Below are 18,174 nucleotides of genomic sequence, written 5' to 3'. Positions count from 1 at the left end.
CGGAGCTCATGGTCTGGTAAGGGAGATATCACTCTTGCCCAAGGTGGTATGATCGTCGATACTGGAGGGGAGGGATAGTTTATCAATCCTTGATAGGCAGTTACTGAAAAGGGCAATTAGGGAAGATATCTCCTTTGGGTGCGTGGCGAAGGGGCAACGGAGACGAACTCGTTCATGATGTGCCTCGGCCATCTTCCATCCACCCCGCATGCGATGGGTCCATGTCACGCCAGTATCGGACGGCCTACGCTGCTGGGCTCAAGAGACTCGACAAGCCTAATCCGTTCTTGCACCACGACCTCATTTCCTTACCCCGGCGAAACTGGATAGAGCGACATCATTGTTTTTACTACATCTGTGTTATTGCTACTCACCACCGCGATGAATGGAGAAAGCACAACTCGGCCCCGTCTCGCTGCTTTTGCTCCAACCGACTGTCATACCTGCCTATCGAGGAATCGGAGATGTGAGAGGCAGCGGCCCTACTGCTCGACATGTCTAGACAAAGGCCTCAAGTGCGGCGGCTATGCCACCGCCCTTTCATGGCATGAATGCAGGACATACTCTAGCAACGAACCACGATTGCACCATCAGCAAAGGCGTGAGCAGATGCTCGAGCAGAGGCTGGCTTCGCAGAGTCAGCAAGATCGCGCTAATGTGAGTCCGATCATCTCCGCCACTGAGAATGCACGTACTTTTCGCTTTGTTGGTCCACGCAGTCGCCGAGCGAAGAAAACGCGCAAGACATCCAACTCACAGCAGACCCGCTCACCCATTGCACAACAAAGCGTGCCTCCGGACACGGCGTGCGGATTCACCACCACAGTCAATGTCGATTCGTTCCTGGGCAGCTTCCCTTCTGAGAACTACGAAGAAAATGACCCTGGCGATATTGCAGTTCGAACCGTCCCAATGAAAGGTACATCACGACCGTGGACATCATTTGAGATTGAGACCTGCCCAGTACCAGACCGTGACAGTGCCTTTGCTGAGGTCGCCGACCCTGGAACAGTAGCAGCATTGTCACCTAGCAACTTAACATTTGACCCGGACAATTCTCTCGCTTTCGAGTGGCCAGATCTGGGACCCGACGACGGTCAGGCAATGCTCGATATTTTACCCAGCACGTTTTCGCTCTCAAACCACGTGGGCTGGCCCAAGCAGGAGGAGGTTCTCCTCAAATACTGTGCGTAATTGTCCATTGTACCACTCCTTAATCGTTAGCACGCGACTGACAGACACGCTGCCACAGACGACACAGTTTTATGTGTTCTTCCTTTGACTTCAGACATGGCCTTGAATCCATTCCGGATAAAGGGATTTGCGCCGGAAGACTCTCAGCTTCTCCTTCGCTCCGTCTCCGCACTTTCCTCACAACATCAAGTCAACGTGGGCAACGTCCAGTCCTCAGAGGCGTCGGAGAATCGCGCTCAAGCGTACAACATGCTAAGCCGAACCCTGCAAAACCAGGAATTGAGCAACAGCAGTTCCTGCGTTCTTGCGGCAATCCTGATCCTAATGACTCTGGATGTAAGTTGCGACCAATCTGTATCTTGACGCACTCAGTCACATTTTCTTAGTGTACCATATCAGCGCTGGGCAACTGGTCGGACCATATCCGCAGAGCAGGGACCGTTTTTGAAGCTTGGGGCGGGCCTTCCTCGCTAAACACCCCTCGACTTCGTTCGCAGGCCAGCATGCTCGTCTGGTGAGTGTCCTCAAACCAGCACGGTCCTCTACTGACAATTCATCAGGTGGGACGCAACATTAGCGATGATCTCGCGGCAGGGCATGAGACTTGGCTCCTCCTATTTTCAACACCTAGTACGAACCGAGAAAGAGGATGGGTGGTCCTTCTACGAAATAACCGGCTGCCCCACCGAGCTTCTGGTCCATCTTGTACGTCTTGCCGAGATGGCCCGACAAAGGGAAATAGCCGAATCGATGGAATTCTTGACTTTTGATATAAAGCCGGTGCTAGATATCGAAAAGCAACTCTTGGACTGGAACCACGGCCTCGAGGACGAGCGGATGCTGATTCACCGGGAGATCGTCAGCCTCGAAGACGAGAATGAGAGTGTCGACACACAAAGTGCGGGCACTTCGGAGGCCGATGACAATGAGGAAGATTATCGCCGTCGACGAGATGACCATCATTGCGCCGAAGCTTGGAGGTATGCGTTGCTTCTCTACATCCAGCGGGTGTTTCGGTGGGATCGTCGATCCCATCGACGACCGCCGGCGATCCTACCACTCACCTGCAAGGTCTTCGAGCACTCTCGCAACTGCCGGAAAACGTCCCAGGTGCAGAAACAGCTTCTTCTGCCGATTTTCCTGGCCGGCGCGGAAGCACGAGATAAAGACATGCGGGATACTGTGCGCGCTTACTGTGTCTGGTGGGGTGCACGGAGTCGCTACGGCATGTTCTACAGCGTGTCCAGCCTGCTCGAGGAGTTCTGGACGGGAGTATCATCCAAGGATGGGGATCCGGTTTGGTGGGGATCTTTCTTGGATGCAAAGTCGAACTCGGAAAAAGTGGGTGACGTCGCTGCTATGCAATTTCTCTTTGGCTAGTCTAAAGCATCTATTCATTCATCGTATTGGAAGGATCATGTGCCACATGGATGTAAGCATCCATTAAACTTCCATACCGTCATGGGGTGCCAAGACCCCCTGCCAAGGTCATGTATATAGTAGGTGTTAAGCAGGACGCCCCTATTCGACTTCCAAGCGTGGAAGTCAATGTCGCCCCTGCACCTATATAGATAGATAGGTATCCTTTTAACGTCGTTATAGCCCGCTGGCGAGCCTGCCCCTGACACAGACAACCTTCTTGCAATTGCTTCTATAGCGTAGCTGTAGCGATCGCTTGATTGGGCGAGGCGCACATCTTTTCTCCTCCACTGCGTGCTCGGCTCCGCTGATAATGAAGCTCTTTCTAGATTGTCGATTTTCGCCAGCAGGTAGGTCGATCTTGAACATTTGCGCGTCTCACATATCACTACTACAACTTCTGCTTAGGAATGTCCATTGACTCCGTTCACTTGGCCATGTTTCGGCGCTCCATTTTGCCGGGCACCGTCATATTGAATCTCGAAACTGTGCGCTGGGTCGTAGTGAATGGTCCAATACCCGTCCCAGATCTTCTTTGTGATCGGGCCGAGCTTGCCATCCTGTATGGGCTGTCCGTCAAGTTGTGTGATGGGCATGATACCTCCAGCGGTCGTGCACATAAACACCTCATCAGCCTGATAGGCGAGTTGAACAGGGACAACCTCGATCCTGACCTCGAACCCCAGAGACCGTGCCACCTCGATCACACATCTCCGCGTCACGCCATGCAGAACGCCACGCTCTGGAGTATAGAGGACCCCATCCTTGACCAAGACGATGTTGAACCCGGAACCCTCGGTCGAGCTGGTATCTCCATCCGTGAGGAATGGATAAGTAGCGCCCCGGTCCGCCGCCTCAAAGAGAGCGCGAGTGAGATCTCCCCATTGTAAGTTCTTCACCGTAGGGTCGATAGCTCCAGGAGGAATACGTCGCACCGTTCGGGTAACCACTGCAGCGCCTCCAACTCGTTGGACGTCGGGGCCCATTACCCAGACATAAGGTTGAACAAACATATAGAGATTATTTTTGAAGACTTCGCCCGGTGTGTGGCCGCGGACGCCCTTCAGACCACGCGTAACGATCAGTTCGACGAAAGCGTCCCTGATTTCGGATTTGGCCACCATGTCAACTAGAATATCTTTCACCTGCTCACGTGGCATAGGCAACATAAGCCGCATTTTGGCGCAGCTAGCTTCGAGTCGATCCATATGGTCGTCAAGCCGAAAGAATCGGCCATCCCAGACCGACGGGACGTCGTACGTGAGGTCGCTATGCATAAACCCTTGGTCGAGCAACGGGATGCGAGCTTCGGCCAGAGGAACAAGTTCTCCTTCGATCCAGGCGATCCCTCTTGCAAACGGGTTGCTGCTCTTGTCCAGGATATTTTCACGGCTAGTGTAGCCAGCAAACACCTTGTCCATTGTGGCCATCTTGACTGATTTTTGCTTGAGATGCGGAACGAGATGAGAGGGTATGTAGAGGGACTCGTCACCTTTTCTTGCGCTACTTGGACGTGAAGAGGAAAGCAATATATGAGAAAGGATGTGATCGATTTTGGAACCTGACTTTGATTCTTTTCAGTGTCCCATCAGAAACGAACTAGCGTGAGGACTTTGTCAATATATTCCCGATGTGGCAGTTGCCTCAAGAGGAGATGTAACAATGAATGACATTGCCGCCTGCGTGCGCCATCAGCTCATGGCACTCCAACGATCAAGATATTGTATCCTAAATCGTAGCAGTTTGTCCCTACTACAGCACCTTATCACGACTGTCGTGTCATTACTATCGAGCAATTTCACTGGCACGACAACTTAATAAGGGCAAGCAGTTGTGGCTGCGCCCCGCGTCCACTCACTCGGAGATTGTGGAGCTATCTCGGTGACCACCCCATCAGCGCCGAAAATAATTTTCTTTTATTATTGCTTCTCGTCCCACCCTCTGTCCATGGAAATCCCAACAGGGGTCTGAACCCGACGGAAAAAGGAAAAAGGAAAAGAAAAAGGAAAGGATACCAGTATTCCAAAGTGGACAAGACTCCTGTTTTTTGTGCGCGGCTATGTGGTTGTAGGATCCTTGCTAACACCGCTAGAACTAGTTCCAAAGTATGAGTTCCAGTGTCCAGGAAAAGCTCACCGCCACCGGTACGGGCACTGTGGAGAATGATCCACGAAAGCTGCCTGTGGTGGCGGGAGAAGACAAGCGCAAAACGTCGTTGCGAAGGTCGTTCAACGACCGAAGGCGAGATCGTCAACCTACAACAAGCCCGTGATGCCACTGCTTTGGGACATACCTTGTCCATCAGGCATGCTCTCCGGTTCTACGCTCCAGCCATTCTCTGGACTTTTCTGTTCAGCACAGGCAATGTCATGGTCGGCTTCGATCCTCAACTTACGGGCATCCTGATCGCCATCCCGCAATTCCAGAGACAGTACGGCCAGTTTTTCAATGGTTCGTACGTTGTAAAAGCGGAATGGCAATCTGCTTTCAATCTGGGCGCTCCTCTGGGAGCCGTCCCCGGCGTATAATTCATTGGGTGACCGCTTGATCGATGGGGTCGTCGATGGACTCTGGGCATCTGTAGCGTGGGTTCGATCATTGCTGTAGCTATTCAAGTCTCAAGATAGACGAAGATACAGTTGCTCCTTGCAGAGCTGATGGATGGACTGCTCATCGGCGGCTACACCGTCGTCGTCCCGACTCATATTTCGGAAATCGCCCCTGCGGTCCTTCGTGGCATCGCCACAGCCTTGATCAACATTTTCCAGGTGAGCGGCCAACTTATTTGCAGTGCGGTCCTCCATGCCACACGCAGTCGTAAAGACCGGTGGAGCTACGGTATCCCATTCGCATGCCAGTGGTTGATTTTCATCGAGGTGTTTTTCGCTCCCGAGTCACCTTAGTGGGTAGTGCGGAAATGCAAGGACAACGAGCAGGCTCGCAAGGCCCTCGACCGCTTGACGACAAAGGGCATCGACACAGATACCTTGTTAGCGAACATTATCCTCACAATTCAGCTCGAAGAAGCACAACATGACGAAGTCCGCTGTGTCGACTTGTTCAAGGGGTCAGACCGCCGCCGCACTATCATCTCCACGCCCAAGTTTTCAGTGGCACGGCTTTTGTCATTGGCTATTGCGTCCAACGCCTTTGGACTTGGTTTGGCGTCCTAGGTCTCGGATTCGTCGGAAATCGCCTTAGCTGGCTCCTCGTTGCTCACGTGGGTCGGAGGCGCATCTACCTGTTCGGCCTCATGACTTTACCTCTGGCTTTACTCCTCATTGGTGTATTGGATGTGGCTCCGTCCTACGGTAATAATCCCGCGATCAGATGGGTCCAAAGCTGCATGATGCTGCTATGGAACTTTGTGTACGACCTCAGGTAGGACGACAAGTAGCAACCTCCTCTTCATGTTCCAACCAATCACAACGCCAGGCCTGTGATTGTCACAGCCAATAAGAGCGCCCGAGGGATTTGCCGAGACGTTAGGCGAGATTAAGGAGTCGTTTGGGTGACGACTCCCTAGGAACACTGCGGGTCGAAGTAAAATCAACAAAAAAAGGAACTACGGTGATAATATCTTCGACTCGCGAGTACGAGTCCGCGAGTCGCCGTCGTCGTTGACTCGCGGGACTCGCCAGTCGATATCGACGCTAGAGACTTGGATGTTAAGCGAGCAAATTGCATTCAATAGAATCTTGGTGTGTGCTGCAAAAATGAGTATCAACTGTTGAAAACTGTCGGAGGGTTGCCATCCAATTGATGGAATATAACGACATCGTCTACTCATGGGCCATGGACTGGATCCGCTACGTTGTGGGGGTGTTGGCTAATCACGTAAGGCAGAAATTATCAACACCAAGTATTCCTATACAAAACGAGCGACGACGAGGTCAGGATGAATTGGTGAGTGGCAAGATTGAGCCGAGGCTGGCACCCCTTTAATTTGGTGCCGAATTTGGTGCCCGCATACATCCCCCGAATATGATATCTGGCGCTGTCGGCTCGCTAATAGTTGATTCGCGAGTTGCGAGTTGCGAGTTGCGGGTCGATTCGTGTGGAGACCTCAGGTACTAAGATGGTGTTAGAAATCCGAGAATAGCACAAATGAATGCAATGCTTTGCTCTTCCCTGTCAGTGCAAAGCACATCTTATATCTCTCAAAGTCTCGACGTTGATGAGTACAGCTTGGTACATCTTCTGCTTCAGTCAAAGAACCGCCAAACCCGAAGCAGAACAGATAGGATTTACAATCGACAATGATATTTACTCTTCGAATCACACTGTTTCTTGCGGTGGTAGTCATCTTCCTCCGTCATCTACTCAAACCACGCCACGACAAGCGAGAACCACCCATCGCCCCGCAGTCGATTCCATACACCGGTCATATAATTGGTATTCTAAGCCAAGGTATGGTCTACTTTGTCAATTTGAGGTGAACCATGGCCTGCATCGTCTAACCTGGCTTCTGAGCCTTTTCAGGGTACGCACACTTCTGTGCGGATTGCTGGCATGTGAGGCAAAATGGAAGCTCCTTCCCACATTTAACCTTGCGCCGACGACAAACGTAACATGCAATATTTGATCTCGGCTCGGTCGGGTCTGCGCTCAGAGTCACATTTATTTCAGAGGCCATACTTGGTTCCAAAGTAACCCATCTCGACAAATACCCTAGCTCGTTCGAGCTTGGTCACCGCGAATAATACTGATTGGAAAGCGTTGTGATAGGGTGTAGCAATGAAGGCATCAGCAGCGCCTTTGTACTTCTCGAGAACTTGGAGCAAATGACAACGATCTAGCAGACAGTCATGCGGTGTGCTTACCACGTGCTCTGAATCACCAATGGCATTGTCCAGGATTTGGGTCTGGATTCGGCAAGCCTCGCTTGCTTGGAGGTCAGGAGGTAGTAAGGAGCAGACGCTGCTGCATTCACAGTCGACGCCGAATGTATCTTTTGGATAGGCCCACCGGAAGTCGGATGGGCCGTTAAGAGATTATACTTTCTTTCCCATATTGATGCAGACTAGAACGCATTCAACCTCGGTGAACAGGGCCCAATCAACGATTCTAACCTGGAGTCGAAAGAAGAACTTGGAAAAGATGCTCTTTGACGAGGAACGTCGGCATCGTGTTTCCGAAATTACCTTTGGATGATACGATTGCGTTCATGTGATTTGCTCGGGCTTGAAAGCTCGAAAGGTCAGGATTCATCATCGGAGGTCATCTCCTTCTTATACGTCGGCCGCGAATTCCTCTTCTTACGCAAACAGTCAGGGCGAGTTAGAGCGATAACGCTCACCCCCTAGAACGGAAAGGGGAATCGGGATTCTAAGAGTCTGGGGCGTGGTTATCAAGTACCACAATGAGATATAGTACTGTAGGGGGTTCATTTGAGAAACATAATTTGCCTCGTTCTTGCAGACACTCTGCCGTTAGAAGAAGACAGCTCAGAGTCGATGAGCCCGAGTGGAGACAAAGACACACTCATCCGTTGTTCAATCCTGAGAATGCAAGTTGAAAACAGTCGAGACGGCTGTCAGCCGGAATCCGCCTTACTAAGGTCATGGAACATCCTCCACCTTAGGATTCGCTATGGAAAGCAATGTCTATTCGATGTCTATTCCGTACAATAACAAACCGAACATACTGCAGCCTTGATAGCCCAATACTCCATATTCATATTCCCGGATATTGGACCGCCTACTCCTAAGGTACATTGCTGGGCATCCTCAATGCTATTCTTCTCCAAAGGCCCGAACTCAAGTCTTGTTTTTCAATTTCGTATTTGTCTTTCTTTCTTTCCTTTCTTTTCCCCTTTGTTGTCTTTCATTCTCCTAGCCAGATACCCCTAACGCCTGCCGCAATCGGCTCGGAATTTCTCTGACATGAGGCTCGCGCATCATAGTGAAGTGATTCACATCCGAGATTGGCTCGAGGGAGATGATGTTGTCGGTACTTCCCAACAGTTTTTCCCAGCCAATGGAACCAAAGTCCGTGCGGTTGAAGAGTAGCCAGCTCATGTGCGGTGGGTCGTCGGGGGAGAGTTCAGGTCGAGGATCGTTCTCGTGCTTGCACACACCGTCACGGGCCATGATTGTGTAAGTTTTGGGGATGTGGTCTCTGGCCGGATCCATCAATCGTGGCCGGTAGTTACTCAGGGCCCGAATTGTGGCGCTGAAGTGAGGCAGGAGCCAAGCAGGCGCTTCACCCTCAGCCCCCAACAGGCCAATCGAGTCGAAGAATTGGTGCAGTCGCGTCGGAAGGGCCTGTGGAGGCAGTGGGCAGGGGACATCCAGGTAGATCAGCTTTTCCACAACTTCGCCCGCGGCTTGGAGTTGTAGGCATGCCTCATACGCGCATATACCACCGGCTGACCAGCCGCCGAGGATGTATGGACCCTTGGGTTGTCGTCGTCGGATTTCTTCGAGGTACAGGGATACGACGCCCTCGATGCCGCAATCAAATTCATCGGCGGTCTTCATGAATGGACAGTTCAAGCCAATCAAAGCAACATCTTTGGGCGCAATGGGTGGGATGGTGGCATAGCTAACGGCGGAGCCCGAACCGTCGGGGAATATAAATAGTGTCTGGGGGGCTGTCTTTGGGTTCCCTTGCAAAAGGACCGAGGTTGCCTGACGACTCGGCTTGCTCTTTCGGGCAGGAGTGGCTGCCGGCTTTTCAGCGCATTTGTCCGCGGTGAGTTTCTCCACAACTTGAGTCGTCGACATCTTTTCGGAGTCGGTGGGAAGTTTTGGCTTTGCTCCGCCGCCTAGAGCTCTTTCAATGTCTCCAAAGGTGTCATGGTCACTGAAGAAGGTTGGTGGAAGGTCCAGTCCTTGTTCCTCGCGTAGGATACCAAGAATCTGGAGCGACATAAGAGAGTCGATACCGACGCTGGCAAGTTCTGTGGAGGAAGTCACTTCAGAGGGGTCAAGGCCAGTCTCTTCTGCGATGGCAGCACGGATTGCTGAGACTTTGTCGTCATCTTTGTCGATGTCTTCGCCTGTCGATTTTGCATCAATCTCAGAAAGCGAAGTCATCGAATCCGAGTCACCAGGATAAGGTGTTGAGACACCGGACATGTCGGTGGACTCGGCAGAAGAATCATCCAGACATTCCATCTGGGCTGGAGTGCTCTTGAAGTCGAATTGAGACAAAAAGTCCTTGACCTCTTTGAATGTTTGAGCATCGGTCAACAGCGTTGAAGGCACTTCAATGTCCAGTTCCTCACGGAATTTTCCAGAGATTGTGAGACTCATCAAGGAATCGACACCGAGAGAACTCAAGTCGCAATCATCAGTGAATTCGGAAATCGGAACACCAATTTCTTCGGCCATGATGTCGAGAGCCCGAGTTAGCGTCGTTGGGCCACCTGGAGCAGCACGCGGTTTTGGCGCCGCCGGTTTTGGCGCTGCTTTCTTTGGAGCGGGAGAAGCCTTCTTGGCTGGAGTACTGGCGGCTGTCTTTACACCGCTGGCTTGTGGTAAGACTCGGTCAAGAACTTGCTTGGGTAGAAACTGGAACTCCAAGCCGCCAATCAGGCCAATGATCTCGCCATCTTCGTCAAACACGTAGACATCTCCAGAATAGTCTTTGGAGTTGGGGCCTGTAGGTTGCATCCTGACATAAGAACGATAAGTCCGATTGGGAGATGGTTTCCGGGTGAATCTAAGAGATTGCCAGCCATGGTTGACAAAGACGGTCTTAGTCGAATCGAGCTCATCATTAGCATTCATGATGAAGCCTGCAAGATGGCACAAACTGTCGATGTGATAGGGTGCCATGAAGAACTGCCCATTCTTGCCTCCAGGTAGCTCAACGCGGGCTGTGCCCTCACGGTTTGGACTGTCTAGAATGACGTCCGCCATCCCCTTGTAGGCGTCTTGGTAATCGACTAGGGCAGAGAACAGCTTGTACGCCATTTTGCGCTGAAGCCGACTTAGCTCACCTTTTTGGCCGCTTTGCAGAAGTCGATCAACCTGGGATGAGATGAGGTAGTTTTGTCGGGACAAATCCACCGACCATTTCTCAGTGTCACCATACTTAATTTGACAGCGAGCATGTTCCACGGTCGTCTTGCCTTTGGCGTCAACGCTGTAGAAGTGAATGTTGCATACTCCTTGAGACAAATCGGCCGAGCAAGTCGCTCGAAGTAACTGTGCTTCGGAACCACCTCTGGCGACAAGAGGCTTTTCAACAACCATGTCAGAGCAGTTCAGGGCAAGATTTTCCTTGGAAGGTTCAAGTTTGCGATGAACGTAATGACCAATGGTCAGTGCCATATCAGCATAGACTGCGCTGGAACACAATGCTGAACCGTTGACGATGTGACCTTTGATAGTTTCCTCGAGGTCCGGGCGAGAAATATCAGTTTCCGTAGTAATGGTACCCTTTTGGCCTTGGAACTTCTCTTCTACGACACGTTGAACAGTGCTTGTCTCGAGACTGGCCGTCTTTTCAACCTTAACAGCAGGAGCCTCGCCCTTGGTGAGTGTCCAGTTGTTTTGATAATCAATCCAATAGTTGGTCGCGTCCCAGCTGTATGCGGGTAGACGCAAAGTATTATGGCATCTGGGGAAGTCTTGGTGATAGTAGTTCCAATCGATCTTAAGACCGGCATTGTATAGAGCACAGAGGCTTCCCGTGACCACTTTCCATACATCCTCATCTCGTCGCAAAGAGGCGAGTGCAACCGTTGTCGAACCGAGGCTAGCCTTGACCATTCCCGTGCAAATTGGATGACTGCCGATTTCGAGGAAGATGGAGTTGTTCTTGATGACGCCTTGATCTTTGGCGGCTTGCAGCGCGCCCAAGAAATTCACAGGAAGCCTACAATGACGTCTGAGATATGTGGCGTTGACGGCTTTGTCGTCGGTGATCACGCCACTGAGTAGTGGTGAGATGAGAGGCACCATGGGAGCTTTGAACGTAACGTGGGAAGCGGCGGCCTCGAATTCCTCCAAGGCTGGATCCACTTGAGATGAGTGGAAAGCAAAGGGTACGTGCAGTTTCGTGCATTTCGTTCCTTCCGATGTAAGCTTTTCACGCAGTCGATCAATGTTACTGGACTCTCCACCGATCACGGTCGCCTTGGGGCCGTTGACACATGCAAGTTCGTAGTCCTTCCCGTCGATGTAATCTTCCAAATCCCGTGTGGGAGCGGAAACGGCCAACATAGCGTGCGTATTCCTGGTACAATGTGTGTCCAGAAGTTTTGCCCGGGTTCCCGCTAGGAATATAGCATCATTGATTGATAGGACTCCTGCAGCATGAAGCGCCGCGTATTCGCCAAGGCTGTGACCAATGACAGCGGCTGGCTTGATGCCCCAAGCTGCCCACAATCGAACGAGTGCGATTTGAATGCAGATGGCCCCAGTTTGAACCACGACCGGGCCAAGAGATTCGATTTCTGCGCTTCCGTTAACCAGGGGCAAGATGGCAGGGAATCCCTGATTTTGAGCCAACAAGTCGAAGCGGTCAATGTCGGATCTGAATTGAGAGTTGGTGTTATAGAGCTGTTTGCCCATGGCAGTGTAGTGAGATCCTTGTCCAGTGAAAGCAAATACTACGGGAGGACCTCCACCAGGGACTGCCGAGACGTCTGAGCTCAAGGATTTCTTGAGACCCGCTTCAATTGTTGATAAATCAGAGCCTGCTACCATTGTTCTATACGGGTAATGAACACGGCGGGCTGTCGTCGTATATGAGAGGCTAGGAAGATCCGTGGAGCGGTTTTGCGCGAGAAACTTGATTAAGTTCTCGGTGTTCTTGATAAAAGCATTCTTTGTTTTTCCAGATACCGCCACCAGAGTTGTTGAGCGAGGATCTTCTCCATTGGTGATCATCAATGGCCCGTCTTCCATAAGGAGAGAGGTATTTCCTCCGGCGGCGCTAAAGTTGTTGAGGAACATGCGGCGTTTGCCACCTGCTGGTCGTTTCCATTCACTCTCTCGACAGCGGGAGATATGAACATTCCGAGCAGCCAGATCAGGAAATTTACGGTTGATATTATTCTTGATACCACAGTGAGGCGGTATCAGATCGTGTTCAAGCATGAGAAGAATCTTCACGAGTGCTGTAATTCCTGAAGCAGCCTGATACAAAAAGTCAGTGTCTCGCACCATGGAGATACCGACTGAGTGCACTTACCTCGCCATGTCCAACATTCGCTTTAACGGATCCAAGGTAAAGGGGGTGATCTCGTTTTCGGCCTTCCGGTGCAAATGAATTCAAGACCGATTCCATTTCAATTGCATCACCAGCTTGAGTTCCAGTGCCATGCATTTCCACATAGCTGATATCATGTGGATCGACCCCGGACTCCGTAAGCGTCTTCTTGAACAAGTATTCCTGAGCACCGGCGTGAGGGTGAGTGATGGAAACAGCATCAGCCGAGTGATTTGTTCCAGTTCCCAGAATGACAGCGAGGATTGGATCATTATCTGCCTCTGCATCTTCGAGTCTTTTCAGAACGACAGAGCCTGCACCATCTCCACGACAGTAGCCGTCTGCTCCATCATCGAAGGTCTTGCAATTGCCAGTCTTGGACAAGAATTGGCCCCTAGAAAGACCTGCAAAGATATCGGGATTGGTTAAGATGTTGAGACCACCTGCAAGGGCGGTGTCACATTCGCCTAACCACAAAGAATTGCAGGCGATGTTAATCGCGGCAAGACTCGAAGAGCATGCGGTGTCGACGCTAAAACTGGGTCCTGAGAATCCGAAATGATAGTTGATACGGCCTGGTGCAAATGCTCTTACACCACCTAGTAAAGAAAAGGGCCAGATTTAGAATCAGGTCTAGAGAACGGTTTGGGGTTTGGGGGTTTGGGGGAATACAACTGACCAGGAATGAAATATGTCTGGATGTTTTGACCGTCCTGAATCTCTCGCCAGTCGTCAGAGGTCTGGCCGTAGAATGTACCGACCCTATCCGCCCTTGTCGATGGTGTCCGATTTGGAACAAAGCCGGACATTTCCAAAGCTTCATAAGCCGTGATAAGAGCTAATCGATGCATAGGGTCTGTCTGCGTGGCTTCTTTTGGACTCATGTTGAAAAACTTGGCGTCAAAAAGACCTGGATGTTCGACAAAGCAACCGTACGGTGTGTGACTGGTATTTTTGCGTTTGCCAGTTGGATCGTAATGTGCTTGTGCGTCAAATCGATCACTGGGGATCTCTCGATGAACATCAAGACCTTTCTTCAGCAAATCCCAGAAGTCACTAGGACTGCTCGCATCAGGAAACCTTCCAGACATGCCAACAATTGCGATTTTGGACTTTCCAAGTCTTCCTCTTGGTTTCGACCGATGTGAATCTTCGGTGGTTCGTATTGCTCGGTCATCAAGAGTCACCTTAAAATTGGCTTTCTGTGTCAATGCGTTGATCAAGCTAGTGGAAGCATTCTTCGCGGCGATGGGCACCACTTGACAATTTTCTGGATCTGCAGAGGAGACACTTGCTACACAATTCGTGCAGAGTCTATCCCAATGTAAAGGTTTCAGCAAAATGTCATCAAGCACTTCTTTCAACAACTGATGCAGATTCGACGTGTGGTAGACATGATCTTTGGCATTGGCAATGATGGGGATACGTGGTGTCCATTGGTTTGCGACGGATTCTGGAACAAAATTAACCAGTGAAGTCACAATTCCTTCACTATAATAATGAGGAGCGTGATATGGCCCGTAGATGGGAATTCGAATCGGTCGGCTTGATTTGAGGACTCCAGATTTGACCAGCCTGTCCAACTCGGAGGGAGGAGCGCTGACTGTGACCGAGTTTAGGCTGGTAGCAGAAACGTATGGGCGACTTGTTGGTGGAATTTTCTGCGAGACACCATGTTGAGCCTATATCGCACGGGAGGAGGGCTTGTGACATGGGCGACCTACAGTGTCTTTGGCAAATTTCTCAAGAACCAGATATGCAGATTCTTTTCCAACTCCGGGGAAAATGGCAGCCCAGCTGCCCGGATCAGGCGAAGTTTGCTTGAGTTCGTCGCAAACCTGAGCTACCTGAGCACCGACACGGAATGCCAATTTCAGAACCTCAATCGCAACCGAGACAAGTTCGCGATATGTTCGCGCACTACTCACGGCGGCTGCAGAGAGTAGGCCAGTGCATGATCCCACGATTCTCGTGGTGTCTGCCTTGGGGTACAAATCAGCACCGTCACCATAATGCCTAGTGCATAGAGCAATGTTAGCGCCATTGAAGATGCAGGAAATGGCATGAGAGGAGGCTGAAGCTTAGGCTTTAGAACCCCTCATTCTTGGCGCTCAACTCCCGTGTTCGTCCACTTTCAAATGACAGGGACCGGACAAACTCACCTCAGCAAGCTTGCTACTTGGTGAATATAGACTAAGGCACTCTCAATAGCTGGATGCTGAACCCCAGACTCGGTATACCTCCACAGGAGCGTTTCCACACTTGTGAAACCCGGGAGACCTCGCGTGACATTGGGAAGATGGGCGACCTCATCCCGCAAGGTGATGTAAGCTTTATCAAAGAAATTGTTCAAGAGAGGGTTATCTTTGACTGCCAGGAGATCGCGCAAATCATCGATAACATGTTCCGACTGGTCTCCAAACTGGAGGACCTTGATGTCTCGGCCCATGGTAAGAGTTGGGAACGAGAGGATGAAAACATTTAGGGATTCGGGTCTTGACTGGAATTTCCAGCGCAAGTCATTCAATATATATATCAAGTGTTTGCAAACGTTAACGGAACTCATTATTGGCCATTTCGTGCTGTTCAATTTCACACAATCACCCTAAAACACTCGAAACCTTGTGATATCGGCGACCGATGCCATACAGAAGGGGAAAATAAGAAGAAAAAGAAAAGAAGCAAGCCAAAGAGAAGCATACGTCAGGTGGGTTTAGGATCGATGACATCGGAGGACTCAATTCGTGCTCATGGCTCAACGTTGAACTCAATTGATAAATTTCGATGAAGGTATAGCAGAAACCTCGGAGTTGGTTCCACACTCAAGCTGTTAGGGGAGTGTTTCCTAGAGGACCCTTGACCTAAGAACGCCGACTACAGCATGTGGTGGATCCGGCGACTCTGCGGTGCTGCACCGAATTGACGAGATGACGCCATAAGGATGCATTGCAAAGGGAGGCAAAATGACTGTCCAACTTGGTTTCTTGCACCGAGACATTCAGCAGAATGTGGTTCTCATTACCAGAGAGACGATATCCACCGAGCATTGTTCGCCGGTGTTCATGAGACTTCCTTCGCCACTGACATATCTCGACTCCACTTCCGCAACATCCCATTAACACGTGGTATTCAATGAACCTAGAGTACGTGCCAGGTATTTTGGCGGGCCTTCAAAAAATCGGTGCTAAAATTGTGGCAAATTCGATCTTGCTTCCAGATCAGCAACTTTTCTTCTGGAATGACATCGAGAGTTGATCTAGTCAGATAGGAGAAGCTGTGATAGAATCGGAAAATGGCTGGGGATTCGCAGTTACGTTGAATCTGTTCATCTCGTTTCCTGCCCATTTGATGTGATGTTTCAGGCCCTGTCATCTGGAATTTGGAGGAGGCAGGAGCGTGGAATTTTTGATGAAAATCCATTATCCATTTCATGAGTTGTCTATGGGGAAGGAATTTCATGTATGCTAGAACTAAGTCTCCTTGGCCGCGCTACTCCCGGTTCTCCCAATTTGCACAAACAGGTTTCTGGAGTATGAGTGACAAACTGGTCTAAATTCGCCGCAAAAACTCCTTTAACACCTTTACCAATTGCGACGCCGCATGACCTAAACTCTTGCTTCTGAGGAGTGGGGCTTTGTATTTTGCTTCAACGGTAGATTCGTCGAGAAGTTGATGCGGCGAAGGAGACTGGGAGTCCTCGTTCAAGTTGGATCCCAGGATATCCTTCAATTTCCCCACAGCCTCGTCGACCTGGCTGTCGAGGTTGTCGTACCAAATCCACTCGAATCGCTTGTCCAGATTTTCCTTGATTTGTCCCAGATCAGCTCCTGTGTCCTTGCCCTTTTTCATGCACACTTTGCCGTTTTCTCGGCTTGTTTCGACCACTTTCAAAGTTCGTGGCCGTCTGATGGAATCGAATGCGGCAAAAGCGCTCTCAAGGTCTTCGGCTCGGTTGACGTTATCATTAGCGAGCAGATTGGCGAGCACAAGGGCGTCTTCAAATGCTTGTCCAGCTCCTGCTCCTTGATGTGGAGTTGCGGCATGCGCTGCATCGCCAACGATGACGAGACGACCTCGGTAGAATGTCGAAGCAGAAGGATGATGCCATAGAGACCACTTTTGGGGTTCTTTCAGAAGAGAGACCACTTGCCGCATCTTGGGACCTGTATCTTTGAATTCCTCTTCAATAGATGCCTTGTTGGCTGGAATCACCCAGCTCGGATTCTCCCATGTTGGCTGATCACGAGCTGCAACAACGTTCAACATGGTCCCTCTCTCAACAGGGTAAGTTGTGGTTAGAGCGCCATCAGCAATGTTGACATTGCCATTCTTTGCGAAATCTTCACCAAGCACATCCACAGCCTCGTCCATAGGCACAAGGCTGCGATATGCATATTCTCCCGAGTATTTCGGACGAGAGTCTGGATTTTCTTCACCGAGAAGAATCTGTCGAGTCTTGGATTTGATACCGTCCGCACCAACGACCGCGTCAGCGTCAAACATAGTGCCATCCGCGAAGGTCAACGTGATTCCACCAGACGGATTCTCTTCCAGACTCTCCAATCTCTTGTCCATGTGGAACGTTCCTTCTGGCATCAGAGAAACCATATCCTACACTTGTGTCAGAATCGACATTCAACATATGAGACTTGAAGGACATACCTTGACCAACAATGTACGATGTACGGCCCGCTGACCGGAACCTTTACAGTAAAGAGTCGTGACTTCATGGCCGTCCTCCGACATTCCATCTCGATAGGTCATATACACATCCTTTTTCTCAGACACGGCATCACACCTCTTCAGGAACATTCCATAGGAATCCGGGTCGACTGCTTTCAAAGCCTCCAGGGAGTTCAAAGCAAAGCTCAGACCGGCTCCAATATCCGCAAAGGCCGGTGCGGCTTCAAAGACTCGACAGTTGACACCGCGTCTGAGAAGACCACGAGCCAGGCTGAGACCAGCGAGGCCACCACCTACAATGGCCAGAGAGAATGATTTTCGAGGCCAGAAGTCCATAGCGAAAAGGAGCCAAGGTATCGTTGTTGTTGTTGTTGTTGAAGGCGAATAGCTCAAGAAATTGGCTGTTTTCCTTTCTATCTCAGAGCGATCGATTCGGCGTCATATACCTAAAAACTATAACCGAAAACTATAACCGAACCGGAGATGATATCAATAGGGCCACTTGGTGTTCTATCAGCGAGGGTTTCATGATGAATATGCCTCAATCGGTGAACCGACCGGTGACCGAAGCCCTTATTGCCACCACGACGGTCACTCTGGGCCAAAGGCACACAAGCTAATCAAGATGACGTCGAATCTAATTAGCCCATCTGGCCGTTTGATGATAAATAATCTCACCTGATATTATTTTTTGGCCTGACCCAGAGAAAT

The 18,174-nt window shown here is 50.5% G+C and overlaps 5 protein-coding genes across 5 annotated transcripts; 2 read left to right on the top strand and 3 right to left on the bottom strand.

Moving 5' to 3' along the window:
- Positions 1-381: 381 nt before the first annotated feature.
- Positions 382-2,574, top strand: Z518_03564 (uncharacterized protein; the record flags this gene model as incomplete). The annotated part of the gene is made up of 4 exons (XM_013420589.1): positions 382-1,186; positions 1,253-1,530; positions 1,581-1,708; positions 1,755-2,574. The coding sequence occupies 4 exons, from the start codon at positions 382-384 to the stop codon at positions 2,572-2,574; spliced, it is 2,031 nt and encodes a 676-aa protein (XP_013276043.1).
- Positions 2,575-3,017: 443 nt separating this feature from the next.
- On the bottom strand, positions 3,018-4,043 carry Z518_03563 (uncharacterized protein; the record flags this gene model as incomplete). The annotated part of the gene is made up of 1 exon (XM_013420588.1): positions 3,018-4,043. One exon carries the CDS (start codon positions 4,041-4,043, stop codon positions 3,018-3,020), a length of 1,026 nt encoding a protein of 341 aa, XP_013276042.1.
- Positions 4,044-4,775: 732 nt separating this feature from the next.
- On the top strand, positions 4,776-5,786 carry Z518_03562 (uncharacterized protein; the record flags this gene model as incomplete). The annotated part of the gene is made up of 3 exons (XM_013420587.1): positions 4,776-5,135; positions 5,253-5,451; positions 5,524-5,786. The coding sequence occupies 3 exons, from the start codon at positions 4,776-4,778 to the stop codon at positions 5,784-5,786; spliced, it is 822 nt and encodes a 273-aa protein (XP_013276041.1).
- A 2,661-nt stretch (positions 5,787-8,447) lies between these two features.
- Z518_03561 (uncharacterized protein) lies at positions 8,448-15,229 on the bottom strand (the record flags this gene model as incomplete). Its single annotated transcript, XM_013420586.1, has 5 exons — positions 8,448-12,707; positions 12,763-13,379; positions 13,460-14,441; positions 14,505-14,796; positions 14,943-15,229. 5 exons carry the CDS (start codon positions 15,227-15,229, stop codon positions 8,448-8,450), a joined length of 6,438 nt encoding a protein of 2,145 aa, XP_013276040.1.
- A 1,100-nt stretch (positions 15,230-16,329) lies between these two features.
- On the bottom strand, positions 16,330-17,799 carry Z518_03560 (uncharacterized protein; the record flags this gene model as incomplete). Its single annotated transcript, XM_013420585.1, has 2 exons — positions 16,330-17,391; positions 17,443-17,799. The coding sequence occupies 2 exons, from the start codon at positions 17,797-17,799 to the stop codon at positions 16,330-16,332; spliced, it is 1,419 nt and encodes a 472-aa protein (XP_013276039.1).
- Positions 17,800-18,174: the final 375 nt, after the last annotated feature.

The sequence above is a fragment of the Rhinocladiella mackenziei genome (assembly GCF_000835555.1).
Source record: "Rhinocladiella mackenziei CBS 650.93 unplaced genomic scaffold supercont1.2, whole genome shotgun sequence".
NCBI classification, from domain to species: domain Eukaryota; kingdom Fungi; phylum Ascomycota; class Eurotiomycetes; order Chaetothyriales; family Herpotrichiellaceae; genus Rhinocladiella; species Rhinocladiella mackenziei.
This window is presented reverse-complemented; position numbering and strand designations above follow the sequence as displayed.